Below are 13,045 nucleotides of genomic sequence, written 5' to 3'. Positions count from 1 at the left end.
CGGGTCCCGAGAAGGCGCAGGCGGGCACGAAGGTCTGGCGCCGGCGCTCGGCGCACGCGGTGCTGACGCAGGAGCAGAAGAGCAGCGCGTGGGTGAGAGCGGGCGGCCCGCGGGCGAAGAAGCGGCGCAGGGCGCGGCGGCAGCGGGCCTGGGGGCTGCCCCCGGCCGCGGCCCGACCCAAGCACTGCGCCACGTACTCGGTGCGCAGCCGCCGACACCGCGCATCAGCCGTGCACGCCTCGGCCGCATCCAGGCATCGGTTCCGTCCGGCCGAATTCGGCGACCCTGCTGGCGGAGCGGACAACTGCGGTTCTCGCTGAGCCACTACCAGTACGCTTCACCTCCGCCCTCCGGCCACGCCCCGTGAGGATGCGGGGCGCCGGGAACCCGAAGGGGCAGAGTGTGGTTCGAAGGCGTGACCGCCTGGCACTGACCGGCCTTCTGTCGCGGGGATGGGCGGCGGTGGGCTCTGGGGAGTCCTGTAATACGCCAGTGATGGATGCGGCGCCCGAAGACTCAGCCTGGTTTCCCCCAGACGCTGAAGCCCATCCTCCCCAGGCACCACTCCTTCCCCAGAATGGCCACACCCATTCAAAGGGGGGTCTACCTGACACTGGAAACGAGCAAGACTTCCTGGGGACTTGGCTCAAGGACATTTATCAGAAATGGCGTTGAAGACAGTGGCTGCTCCTCTTAGACTCCGAGACACCTGAGCTTCCTCCCTTTCCCTCTACTGCTCCTTTCCCCAAGGAGAGCCTTTGAATGAGTCTATAGGCGTCTGGTTCTCCCTCCTTCCAGACCTTCTCATGCCTCCTTCTGTGCGTTACCCGGGGTGCCTCCCCCCGCCATTCCCTTCTGATGCTCCCTTCTCGTCCACCTAACCCATGCTGGCCCATCGGGGCTCTGCCCTCCCCCAGCCCCTCCACTCCCCACCCCCACCCCCCACCAGGCAGAAGAGAGATTTCCCTGAAAGGGCTCTGGGCACTGGAAGGCCCACTTAGGCCTGGCTGCTAGGATGTGGAATCCAGAGAAGTCCCTCTTGTCAGGCCACAGAGCTCTGTCTGGAGCCACAAGGCCATGACAGGTGGCGCTCGGCTGGGGGTCAAGCCAGGGTCACAGAGGTCGGGACTTGGCAGCCCCTTCCTAGGACCCAAGTCACCAAAAACCAGGCGGCCCGTGCTGAACGTTGCTCTCAGCCCCTGGGAGCCACATCGGTCTAGGGGAAGATTTCCAGCCTGGCCCCACATCCATCTGGCAGGTGTTTGGAGGGAGGGAGGTGGCCGCGGCCTTAGGCCTGGGAGCAGGACCCTATCTGGCACTGGCCTCCTCATTCGGGATCCACGGATCGGATGGTGGGAGCCACGGTGATTCTTGCTGTGGCTTCAGCACGTCTGCTCCGCAGGCAGGAAGAACAGCTCCCGAGGGCTTAGAATTAGTAAGTAAGTGGAGAGGGTCGATGGGAGCAGGGAGCCCTTCCTCCGTTTCCTCCCCTCCCCTCCCCTTCCCTCATCTCCAGGATGCCAGGAGCAGCAGCCAAACTTTGCCTTCCTCTCCCAGCCAAGCCCCTCACATCCCCAGGCCTCAGCCTCACACAACAGCACTTAGTGTCACCTAAGGTCATGGTCTCCCTCTTCCAGTAATACCATTGCCTCATCTTTACCCTCAAAAAGCGCATCTCAACCCCAATATCTCATCTGCATTCAGCCTTTGCCAGATTCCATTCTCCCCACCTCACTCCTCCTTCCCCGATGCCCCAGCTGGGGAAGGGGAAGCCAAGCAGGTGGAACAGCAGATGCGAGGCACGGAGACCCTGAAGATGCAAGGCAGGGACTGAGTGTGAAGCTGAAGATGCAAGGCAGGGACTGAGTGTGAGGCTCCAGGATGGAAGTTGAAAGGCAGGCATTGGGGAAAGGGTAAGAGGTGGGAGAGGGAACTCAACAGAAACAAGCAAGTGTCTGGGGCAGGAATACAAAGACAGGACTTGGGGGCGGGTTGAACCTGAAGGTGAGTGGCGCGCTGCGGCCGCCTGGTGTCCGCATGAGCACCCCTGTACACAGGTGTCTTGTCGGTGCCCTTTCCTGCGGTTCTGGCTTTTTCCAGAATCACCTTCTTGTCCACTCACTCTGTCCCTGAAGATCGGACAGAGAGCTCGGGCGTTCAGGGGTCTGCGGGAGGAGGTGGCCACTCACCCGGAAGCAGCAGCAGCAGCAGCAGCAGCGTGGGTGCCAAGCAGATGGCCATGGCGGGCGGCGAACCGCGAGGACGGCTGGAAGCAGCTGGAAGCCAACTCCCAGTGGAAGAGGTGCCGCCTCCAGCCTCGCCTGAGCCCAGCTTGGTGGGAACACTGCTGTGGGGAGGAGCCTTTGTAGCGGGAATGACTCCCCGCCCCCAGCTGTGCCCTCAGGTAGGTCCGGGAGCCACTGAACCCAGCACCTGAATGTGCGCCTAGGTGGAACGTCCCCCCACCCCCACAGCAACACCCACACAACAACCTAAGGAGACCTGGTCTCTCTCACACCAAACTATTGTTTTTAATGTTTGTTTGAGAGAGAGAGAGGGAGAGGGAGAGAGCGCTACCAGGGAGGGGGGGCCGTGGGTGGACAGAAGATCCAAAGCAGGCTCTGCACTGATAGCAGAAAGCCCAATGTAGGGCTCAAACTCAGGAACCGCAAGATTGTGACCTGAACCAGTTGGATGCCTAACCAACTGACCCACCCAGGTGCCCGTAGTTTTAATTTTTTTTTTTTTAAGTTTATTTTTGAGAGAGGGAGAGAGTGGCACGCAGGCAAGTGAGGGAGGGGCAGAGAGGGACATACAGAGGAACCGACGCAGGCTCTCCTCTGTCCTCTGATAGCTGGGGCTTGAACTCATAAACGGAACAGTGAGATCATGACCTGAGCCTAAATCCCACCCTTAACGACTGAGCCACCCAGGCACCCCTCTCATTAGACTTGAAGAAAGGTTGCTAACAAAAATGTAGTGTTCCCCTTATATATACCCTTATGGGAATTGCTTTGTCTTTTTGGGATCTTTTGTGGTTCCATACAAATTTTCATATCATCTTTTCTTTTCTGTGAGAAATACCATTGGAATTTTGGTAGGGATTGCACTAATCTATAGATGGCTTTGGTGGTATGGACACTTGAACAATTCTTCTGATTCATGAGCACAGAAGATCTTTCCATTTATTTGTGTGTCATTCAGCTTCCATCATGAAAGTCTTGTTTTCATTGTGCAGTTCTCTTACCTCCTTAGTTAAATATATTCCTTAGTATTTTTTTGATGCTGTTGCAAATGGGATTGTTTTATTTATCTTAAGGATGGTTTGTCTGTGTGTAGAAACACACCTGATCCTTGTATGTTGATTTTGAATGTGGTAATACTGAATTTGTTCATTAGTCCTAACAGCTTTGGGGTTTTTTTGGTGGAATCTTTAGGATTTTCTATATATAAAATCATGTCGGGGAGCCTGGGTGGCTCAGTTGATTAAGCCTCTGACTCTTAATTTCAGCTCAGATCATGATCTCACAGATCTCAGATCTCACTCAGGTGGTGGGATGGAGCCCTGAGTTAGGCTCTGTGCTGACAGCTCTGAGCCCGCTTAGGGTTCTCTCTCTCTCTCTCTCTCTCTGCCCCTTCCTGCTCATACCCTCACTCAAAATAAATAAATAAACTTTAAAAATAAATAAAATAGGGGCGCCTGGGTGGCTTAGTCGGTTAAGCATCCGACTTTCGCTTAGGTCATGATCTCACGGTTCGTGGGTTTGAGCCCCACGTCGGGCTCTGTGCTGACTGCCAGCTCAGAGCCTGGAGCCTATTTCAGAGTCTGTATCTCCCTCTCTCTCTGACCCTCCCCTGCTCAAGCTGTCTCTCTCTCTCTCCTAGACCTAAATTTAAAAAACATTAAAAAATTAAAAAAATAAAATAAAATAAAATCATGTTGTCTGCAAACAAAGATAATTTTACTTCTCCCTGTCTGATTTGGAGGTCTCTTATTCCTTTTTTTTTTCTAAGTGCTCTGAGCAGCACTTCCAGCACTATGCTTAAAGAGAGTGGTTGGCGTTAAGTATCCTTATCTCCTTCCTGATCTTAGAGGGAAAGCTTTCCAGGATCACCACTGAATATGTCACCTGTGGGTTTGTTATATCTGGCCTTTGTTATGTTGAGGTATACTCCTTCTATACCCAATTTTCTGAGGGTTTAAATGAAAGAATGCTGTGCTTTGTCAAATGCTTATTCTGCATCTATTGAGATGATCATATTTTTTAAATCTTCCTATTAATGTGGTGTATCATATTTATTGATTTGCATATGTTAAATCATCCTCACATCTCAGATCACTTGATCATGGTGTATGATCCTTTTAATGTGCTGTTGAATTCACTTTTCTAATATTTTGTTCAGAATTTCTGCATCTGTATTCATCAGGGATATTGCTTTCTGGTTTTCTTGTATCGTCCTTCTTTGGCTTTGTTACCAGGACAATGCCGATTTCCTAAAATGAATTTGGGAGTGTCCCCTCCTCTTTGAGTGTTTTGGAAGAGTTTGGAAAGGATTGGCATTAATTCTTCTATAAGTGTTTGGTAGAATTCATCAGCAAAATCATCTAGTCCTGGGCTAACTTCTTAACTTGACTGGAGCTTTATCCCACTGACTTTTAGCTCTCCTTGTATAAAAAATACCGTGGCTGTAAAATTTCCCTCAAAGTACCACTTTGGTAAATCCAAATAAAAAGATGGTAAATCCAACTTTTGATCATTCCATTTTTATCATGCAATTTTTCTCTCTATCATGCAGTTTTAGGCATTTCAAGACATGAAATATGAGTGGGAGTCCCATGGGGTCCAGATACTCCCTGATGGGTGAGATCGTGAAGAGATGTATTAATGATGTTCTTTATTTTTGTATTTTATGATAGTTTGACATCTTGGGTGGGGAGGAGCTTGGTGTTTGGGGGAGAGACTGCCCCTCCCTGGGCTGGCTAATTCCTAGAGTTAATGAAGATTTGGCTGTGAATATGTCTTTCATGTGCAGAGCAACCAATTCTGAGCCCATACCCACAAGGGCCTCTTGTTTTCTAGTTCTTACCAAGCCAATATTTGCCCTGCCCTAAATCACCACTGAGCCAGGTACCTGACAGTTAAAGACCATCCCTACACCCCATACCTGGCCAATCCTGAGCCATTTATCTTGCCCCACCTTGCCCTTCCGAGGCTGTCCCCTCACTCCTGCTTTGGCCTCCTGACCAAACCTCATGCTTCCCCATGTGATCCTGCGTGGCATGGTATGAGCCCTTCTCTTGGGAACTGTATGTAATAAAAACTTCTTTCAGTGGCATTAACCTCTCCATGTCATTACTCAGGTCATCTGGCTGAATCGAAACCCCATGGGTACAATTAAGACAGAAGGCAGCTTTAGAAAACCATCTCATTCAACCTCTGGGGCTGCCTCTTCTCTGCTGCCAGTGCAAGGGGTGGTTGGTGGCAAAAATTCCCCAAGTCTCCATGACCTCTGAAACAGGCTCCTGATGCTATGCCAGCAAGAGATAGAGTTAGCCTCCCCACTCCTGGAACCTGGGCTGGCTCTGTGACTTGCTTGGGCCAATAGGGTGTTAGTGAAGTAAAGTGTGCCAGTCATAGAATCTTCTAGAGGCCTTGCAAGCTTCCACTTGCTTTCCAACAGGGCTGGGACTAGAGTGAGACAGGATCACTATTATGGACTTTTCCTTCTGCCTCAGGTTCCAACATGGCTTGACATGACATTGTTACTGATCTGATGTTCAGTTAAAATGTTGATGTTTTGTTCATCGTTGACTTTTTGGCATTAACTTTGATCCTTTAAAAGACTGCATTAAAATATTACTTATCTTGATTGCCTTGTGTGTGTGTGTGTGTGTGTGTGTGTGTGTGTGTGTGTGTGCTCAAGGTAAGTGCGTCACTTGCCTTACCCTAATCCTGGTCCTGCTCTTTAGAACCCTCTCCAGCTGTCATGTGAACAAGCCTGAGCTAGTCTGTTGGAAAATGGGTACATAGCCCATTTGTCCTCATCACTCTAGGCAATAGCCAGCCAAACCCAGAGGCAGAATTGCCCAATTGGCCAGAAGATGACTGCAAGCATATGAGCCCGACTGACCTACCAGCTGAGTTTAACCTAATTTACCAATTCACAGAATTGGTGGTTTTAAGCTACGGTGTTTCAGGGGTGGTTTTGTTATGCAGCAGCAGCTGGCTGATACAGAAGATCACTCAGAAATTCTTTCATAAAGAATGGGGAGAGAGTGACTTTTGAGAATTTCCAAGGGAGACAGAAGAGGGGGGGCAAAGGGATCATTCAAGCTAGGCAACACTATGCTATGCCCAGGTATATCTGGGGCCACGGCTGCCATCTGAGGCTCCACCCACCAGCCACCACTCCTTGGGACCCTCAGGGAGCCCCATGGGGCTGAATTTACGTACAGAAAAGACTCAGAAGCTCAAGTCAGCATATCTTTCTTCTGACTTATACTTTGGTATCCTTCTTAAAACAGCTCTCACTGTCCCCTTCCATGGAATGGAGGGGAGGCTGAGTAATGTCCAAAGTGAGAGGGNTGTTTGGTAGAATTCATCAGCAAAATCATCTAGTCCTGGGCTAACTTCTTAACTTGACTGGAGCTTTATCCCACTGACTTTTAGCTCTCCTTGTATAAAAAATACCGTGGCTGTAAAATTTCCCTCAAAGTACCACTTTGGTAAATCCAAATAAAAAGATGGTAAATCCAACTTTTGATCATTCCATTTTTATCATGCAATTTTTCTCTCTATCATGCAGTTTTAGGCATTTCAAGACATGAAATATGAGTGGGAGTCCCATGGGGTCCAGATACTCCCTGATGGGTGAGATCGTGAAGAGATGTATTAATGATGTTCTTTATTTTTGTATTTTATGATAGTTTGACATCTTGGGTGGGGAGGAGCTTGGTGTTTGGGGGAGAGACTGCCCCTCCCTGGGCTGGCTAATTCCTAGAGTTAATGAAGATTTGGCTGTGAATATGTCTTTCATGTGCAGAGCAACCAATTCTGAGCCCATACCCACAAGGGCCTCTTGTTTTCTAGTTCTTACCAAGCCAATATTTGCCCTGCCCTAAATCACCACTGAGCCAGGTACCTGACAGTTAAAGACCATCCCTACACCCCATACCTGGCCAATCCTGAGCCATTTATCTTGCCCCACCTTGCCCTTCCGAGGCTGTCCCCTCACTCCTGCTTTGGCCTCCTGACCAAACCTCATGCTTCCCCATGTGATCCTGCGTGGCATGGTATGAGCCCTTCTCTTGGGAACTGTATGTAATAAAAACTTCTTTCAGTGGCATTAACCTCTCCATGTCATTACTCAGGTCATCTGGCTGAATCGAAACCCCGTGGGTACAATTAAGACAGAAGGCAGCTTTAGAAAACCATCTCATTCAACCTCTGGGGCTGCCTCTTCTCTGCTGCCAGTGCAAGGGGTGGTTGGTGGCAAAAATTCCCCAAGTCTCCATGACCTCTGAAACAGGCTCCTGATGCTATGCCAGCAAGAGATAGAGTTAGCCTCCCCACTCCTGGAACCTGGGCTGGCTCTGTGACTTGCTTGGGCCAATAGGGTGTTAGCGAAGGAAAGTGTGCCAGTCATAGAATCTTCTAGAGGCCTTGCAAGCTTCCACTTGCTTTCCAACAGGGCTGGGACTAGAGTGAGACAGGATCACTATTATGGACTTTTCCTTCTGCCTCAGGTTCCAACATGGCTTGACATGACATTGTTACTGATCTGATGTTCAGTTAAAATGTTGATGTTTTGTTCATCGTTGACTTTTTGGCATTAACTTTGATCCTTTAAAAGACTGCATTAAAATATTACTTATCTTTATTGCCTTGTATGTGTGTGTGTGTGTGTGCTCAAGGTAAGTGCGTCACTTGCCTTACCCTAATCCTGGTCCTGCTCTTTAGAACCCTCTCCAGCTGTCATGTGAACAAGCCTGAGCTAGTCTGTTGGAAAATGGGTACATAGCCCATTTGTCCTCATCACTCTAGGCAATAGCCAGCCAAACCCAGAGGCAGAATTGCCCAATTGGCCAGAAGATGACTGCAAGCATATGAGCCCGACTGACCTACCAGCTGAGTTTAACCTAATTTACCAATTCACAGAATTGGTGGTTTTAAGCTACTGTGTTTCAGGGGTGGTTTTGTTATGCAGCAGCAGCTGGCTGATACAGAAGATCACTCAGAAATTCTTTCATAAAGAATGGGGAGAGAGTGACTTTTGAGAATTTCCAAGGGAGACAGAAGAGGGGGGGCAAAGGGATCATTCAAGCTAGGCAACACTATGCTATGCCCAAGTATATCTGGGGCCACGGCTGCCATCTGAGGCTCCACCCACCAGCCACCACTCCTTGGGACCCTCAGGGAGCCCCATGGGGCTGAATTTACATACAGAAAAGACTCAGAAGCTCAAGTCAGCATATCTTTCTTCTGACTTATACTTTGGTATCCTTCTTAAAACAGCTCTCACTGTCCCCTTCCATGGAATGGAGGGGAGGCTGAGTAATGTCCAAAGTGAGAGGGCTACAGCAGACCCACACTGCTCCAAAACCTCAGGTGGACAACCAATAACAGGCGTGAGGCTGAGGAAGTGTCTGGAGGACAAGGCAGGAAAAGGGAAGGCGGAGAGTCCCAAGGATTTTGTGGACTTCGTTTCTTTTTCTTTTTTTTTTTTTTTTTTGCAGGGGCCAGGTTCCAGGGAAGTAGATTCAATCTGAAATGTAAGCCTGCTGGATCCCAGGCTTCTGGCCCAGCAGTCCCTGGATTCTGCAGAGCTGGGTCGAGGTAAAGTGCATATAGCAGAGACACCTGGGCTCCCTGGATAGAGACCTCTCCCAATGCCCAGAATGACCCTCCCCCAGTGACAGTAGGTCAGTGACTACATGACCTTTGCTCTTTGGACTGACAGATTCTTGGGCTGGAATATGTACCCTACCAGGATACCGCAGCCCTAAGGCATGGGGACAGCATTGGGCACCTTCCCATAAGGCTCTGGGGTCCTGGAGTGGGTGGGGCAGAGCTCAACTCGGAAGAAACTTGCAGGCTGCAAATGTGCAGGAAGTGCGATTTGCTGGCTCTGCCCCTGGGAGACCAAGTTCCTGGAGTGGCTGTCAGCAGTCACCTGTCTGTAAGTATCCTCATCTCAGGAGCCCCTCTCTCACCAGAGACAGGAGCTTGGCTTCTGGACTTGACCTGCTGCAAGTGAAGAGAAGAGGTCACCCCTGAGGGCTGCGATCCCCTTTCCTCTCTCAGTGAGGACTAATGACCCCGAAGGAGATACAACTTCTCTCTCTAGGGGCTTCCAGCATCTGGCCTCCGTGACAATAGCTTTTCCACAAGGTCACATCTCATTTGCATAATAACCCACACTGAAAAACCTCAGAGTAGGGGACAGCAGATGAGGGACAATAGAGATGTGTGGATGAGGTGGGGAGGGTCTTTACCTACCTTGGGGTTGCAGGCCGGGAAACAGGACAGAAGCTTCTCAAGGTGGCTCTTGGGCTCCTGCAGAGTTCTTAAGGTCTGGAGCAATGGGTGGAGGACAAGTGTTGTGACTACAGGCAGAAGTCTCTGGAGCAGGGTGGGGACAGGGGCCTCAAGGTGACTGACTGGGTGCTAAACGGAGAGGGGGGGCCTGTCTAGAAGGAGGCAGAAGGCAAGAGCCCATCCTTCACTTCCCTCCCCATCTCCTACTGTGCTTCACTCACCCCAGGGTCCGGGCTCTTCAGTGACCGCTGGGCCTGACTCCATGCCGTGAATGCTCCTGGGGGGACGGTCCCGGTGAGGGCCATCTTTGGGCCTAAGCAGTGGGATAAGAGGGCGGGAGGGCGGAACGGTGGTCATGAGCAGTGCGCCCAGCCTGAGTTCTGCCTTCTGGTCCATGTCACTCCCTCCAGGTCCTTCCTGTTCCCTCCCGAGAGAGGCCCCTGGGGCCAGGCTCTGGCTCAGACTCCTGCCCTCCCAGGGCCACCGGCACTTCTCTCTAGCCTTGACATTTCTCTCTAGCTCTGCCATCACCCCGGCAGCCTGGCACCATCCAGATATTGGCATCACTCAGCGTCCAAAGTGGGCTGGACGTCCCCCCACCCAGGAGCAGCCATGCCTGTGTCCCTTGTCACTGGGTAGCCCTGCTGCCCTCAGTGGCTCCAAGCTGAACTTGGCTCCTCACGCCCCATCTCCCAGCGCCTTGCCACTTCCTTTGCCATCGCTCCGAAACAGTCTCCGCCGTCCACAAGACTCTGCTTTAGTGCTGGTATGCAGTTGTGCCCCACCGTCTCCAGACCCCCTGACGCCGACACACCAAACTCTGCCACCTTGCCCCTCCCCCACTGACCTGCAATCACTGCTCCTTGTGTCAACGCCGTCCCAGAGCCTGGGACCTGGCTGGTGCCCTGCCCCTGTCTAGGATGCCCTCTGCCCCTATCTCTAATGCAAACCCTGCTCCTTCCAGCACCTTGCCCAGAGCACTCCCAAGGCCAGTGCGTCAGATGTGCCCAGCGCCCCACTGAAGGGGCAGCCCCAAATCAACCATGCTTCCGTATTATGTGACCCTCCTCCCAGATTATGAAGAACTGGGTCAGGGACAGGCCCTTGGCACAAGGGCAGCCAGCGCCATAGCTAACTACCGGCAAGGAGTAAAAGGGTGTGCCGGGTCCAGCATTTGGGGACCTTAAAGGCATATGGAAAAGATTCAAGCAGAGGAAGTGGGAGAGGTGGCTTGGAAGCTAGGTAAGTCTGGAAGGGCACAGCGGAGCAAGAACCGAATTCTAAGCTGGTAGAACAATGGCAGTCTAGGGTGGGAGAAACACGGCAGGTGGACAAGAGCTGAACCACAGTAATGAGGAGGGGTAGAGGGCCCCACAGGATCCCCACCATCGGCTCCAATGGGGCCATCGTGGCCTCCTGCTCAGGGCTTCCTCCCACTGCTTCTGCCCACTTCTCGGCTCCTGGGAGGAAGGTCTAAGGACCCCACCCCAGCTTCCCCAGACCCAGCAGAGCTCTGCAGAGCAGGAACCACAGGGGTGGACTCAGAGCCTACCCACTGCATGCAGGATCCCTCCTTGAGCCCCAGAGGCATTGCTGGAGACGGGATCTTGGCTGCCGGCAGCAGCACCAGGCCAGGCCGGCCCCAGGGAGCAGAGGCAGCAGAAAGCTAAGGATCACCGCCAGCAGGAAGGCCTTGTGATCTGTGGACAAAGGGTAAGGCTCAGTCCTCAGCAGGTGCCCCNCGCCCTCCATGGACACACTTTCAGGCCGTATAGGACCACTGTCCACACTGCCACCAAACCCTGGCTTGCTGCAGAATGGCGGAGCCCAGCCGGGAGCACAGTGGCAGTTATGGTTACTGTTGCAAACCTACAGAGGAGAGAGAAGGAGGGCCCCATGGGATCAGGAACCCCAAGGCCACCCCCTCATCCCCTTTCTGGCCACTCACCCCATGGCCGTGGCAGGTTGTCAGGCATCGCTCCAGCTCCCAGAAGGTAGTGTTTTGACAGCGCCCGTCCTGGCACACCTATGGGCGGTGTGTGCACCAGGCAGTGAGGGGGAGTGACGTTTTGGCCTGCAGGACTCCAGCATTAGGGAGGGTTTGGGTGGATGTGCAGGGCTCACAGGGCTCACCATTCTAGGGCCACACTGGGTCCCTGGCTCTACCAGGCTCAAGTCACGCAGGTCTAGCTGGCCACCAGGCGGCAGAGAGACACCCTTGCATGTCACCTCACTGCTGCCTAGTTCAACGGTGGAGTCCACGGGGACCGTGTGTGGTGCCAGTGGGCGCTGCTCCCCGCCCAGGCACTGCAGCTTCCCACACTGCGCATCCCTGAGGACGAAAGTGGAGGGTGACCGAACGGCCAGAGCGTCCTTCTTCCGCAACGCACTACCCGGCTTCCTCTAACTCGGCTCCGCTCCCCACCTCTGCGCACAAGGCACGAAGCCACCCTTGCCGTCCCGCCCGCAGTTTCCGTGGGCGTCTCCTGCCGAGTTCACGATCTGGAAACAGGCCTCTGGGGCTGGGCTGGAGCCTGAGGAAGCAAGGGCGGACCGCACTGGCTTCAGTCCCCCGCCCATCTTCCCCTGCGGAGGCGCAGTCCCGAGGCTGGGGCCGGGTACTCGGGTAGTCTCACCAGGCCCCCAGAGCTGCTGGCACTGCTGCTCGAGTGTGGGACACGCGCCATCCCAGCAGTAGCCCCGGCCGCTGGCGCAGGGTGAGCCGTCCAGTAGGAAAATGTCCGAGGGGCAGAAGGGGGAAGCGCCCGTGCAGAACTCTGGGAGGTCACAGTCGCCAGCGGCTCGGCGGCACGGCACGCCAGCCGGCTTCAGCTACTCAGGTGACCAGGTGGAGGGAGGGCGGCCGAGGCACAGCGAGACAACGGACAGTGAGTGATCCACGCCGAGACCGCGGCTCAGAGAGGCTGGAGGACCAAGTAAGAGGGCCAGGCGGGCCCGCGCGCGGAGCAGAGCCAGCCCCCCCCAGCGGCCCGGAGGGCGCCCATCAGCCAAGACCAACAGCCGGCTCCCCAGCGCCCCCTAACCCTCGCCCCGAGCCTCCCACGCCCTCACCTGGCAGCGCGCGCAGCAGTCCCCGTGTGCGCACTGGGCCCCCGCACGCAGCGAGCAGTTGTGGGCTAGGCAGCAGGCGTCCGCGCACTCCTGGAGCCGGAGAGAGGGTGTGCGGCCAGGTGAGCGCGCCGCGCCCCAGACCCCGGGGGAGGGGGCGAGCGCGGCGCCACCTCGGCCCCCGCGGACCCGGCGCGCGGACCTGACCTGGCTGGGGCCGCAGTCACACTCCTCGCCGTCCTCCACGAGGCCGTTCCCGCAGCGCGCCCGCGGCACGAGGACCCCGGAGTCCGGCGCGTTGCTGAGACACGCACCGCCCCCCTTGCGGAAGAAGGCGCGCAGCTGGCGCCGGCTGCAGGCGCTGAACACGCGCGGGAATGGGTGCCTACGGGAGGGCAAGGGGGTCGGGCGTGGGGCACCGCCCCCCCCACCCCTGC

General features: G+C 54.0%; 2 protein-coding genes across 2 annotated transcripts in view; both read right to left on the bottom strand.

Moving 5' to 3' along the window:
• The window catches only part of GFRA4 (GDNF family receptor alpha 4), a 4,557-nt gene extending 2,316 nt beyond the window's left edge, over nucleotides 1-2,241 (bottom strand). The window contains exons 1-2 of the mRNA XM_077766882.1: nucleotides 2,190-2,241; nucleotides 1-285 (exon numbers count right to left, since the gene is read on the bottom strand). Coding sequence (XP_077623008.1) covers nucleotides 1-285; nucleotides 2,190-2,241 — 337 coding nt within the window. The remainder of the gene's footprint in view (nucleotides 286-2,189) is intronic.
• A 6,464-nt stretch (nucleotides 2,242-8,705) lies between these two features.
• The window catches only part of ADAM33 (ADAM metallopeptidase domain 33), an 18,324-nt gene continuing 13,984 nt past the window's right edge, over nucleotides 8,706-13,045 (bottom strand). Inside the window, exons 14-24 of the mRNA XM_077767042.1 lie at nucleotides 12,816-12,993; nucleotides 12,612-12,701; nucleotides 12,176-12,371; nucleotides 11,965-12,073; nucleotides 11,673-11,871; nucleotides 11,488-11,565; nucleotides 11,300-11,408; nucleotides 11,092-11,239; nucleotides 9,761-9,852; nucleotides 9,501-9,623; nucleotides 8,706-9,248 (exon numbers count right to left, since the gene is read on the bottom strand). Coding sequence (XP_077623168.1) covers nucleotides 9,538-9,623; nucleotides 9,761-9,852; nucleotides 11,092-11,239; nucleotides 11,300-11,408; nucleotides 11,488-11,565; nucleotides 11,673-11,871; nucleotides 11,965-12,073; nucleotides 12,176-12,371; nucleotides 12,612-12,701; nucleotides 12,816-12,993 — 1,285 coding nt within the window. The 3' untranslated portion in view covers nucleotides 8,706-9,248; nucleotides 9,501-9,537. The remainder of the gene's footprint in view (nucleotides 9,249-9,500; nucleotides 9,624-9,760; nucleotides 9,853-11,091; nucleotides 11,240-11,299; nucleotides 11,409-11,487; nucleotides 11,566-11,672; nucleotides 11,872-11,964; nucleotides 12,074-12,175; nucleotides 12,372-12,611; nucleotides 12,702-12,815; nucleotides 12,994-13,045) is intronic.

This window comes from Crocuta crocuta, unplaced genomic scaffold (genome assembly GCF_008692635.1).
Source record: "Crocuta crocuta isolate KB4526 unplaced genomic scaffold, BGI_CrCroc_1.0 scaffold15, whole genome shotgun sequence".
NCBI classification, from domain to species: Eukaryota; Metazoa; Chordata; class Mammalia; order Carnivora; family Hyaenidae; genus Crocuta; species Crocuta crocuta.
The sequence above is the reverse complement of the archived record's forward strand: the minus strand, read 5'-3'. Positions and strand labels throughout refer to the sequence as shown.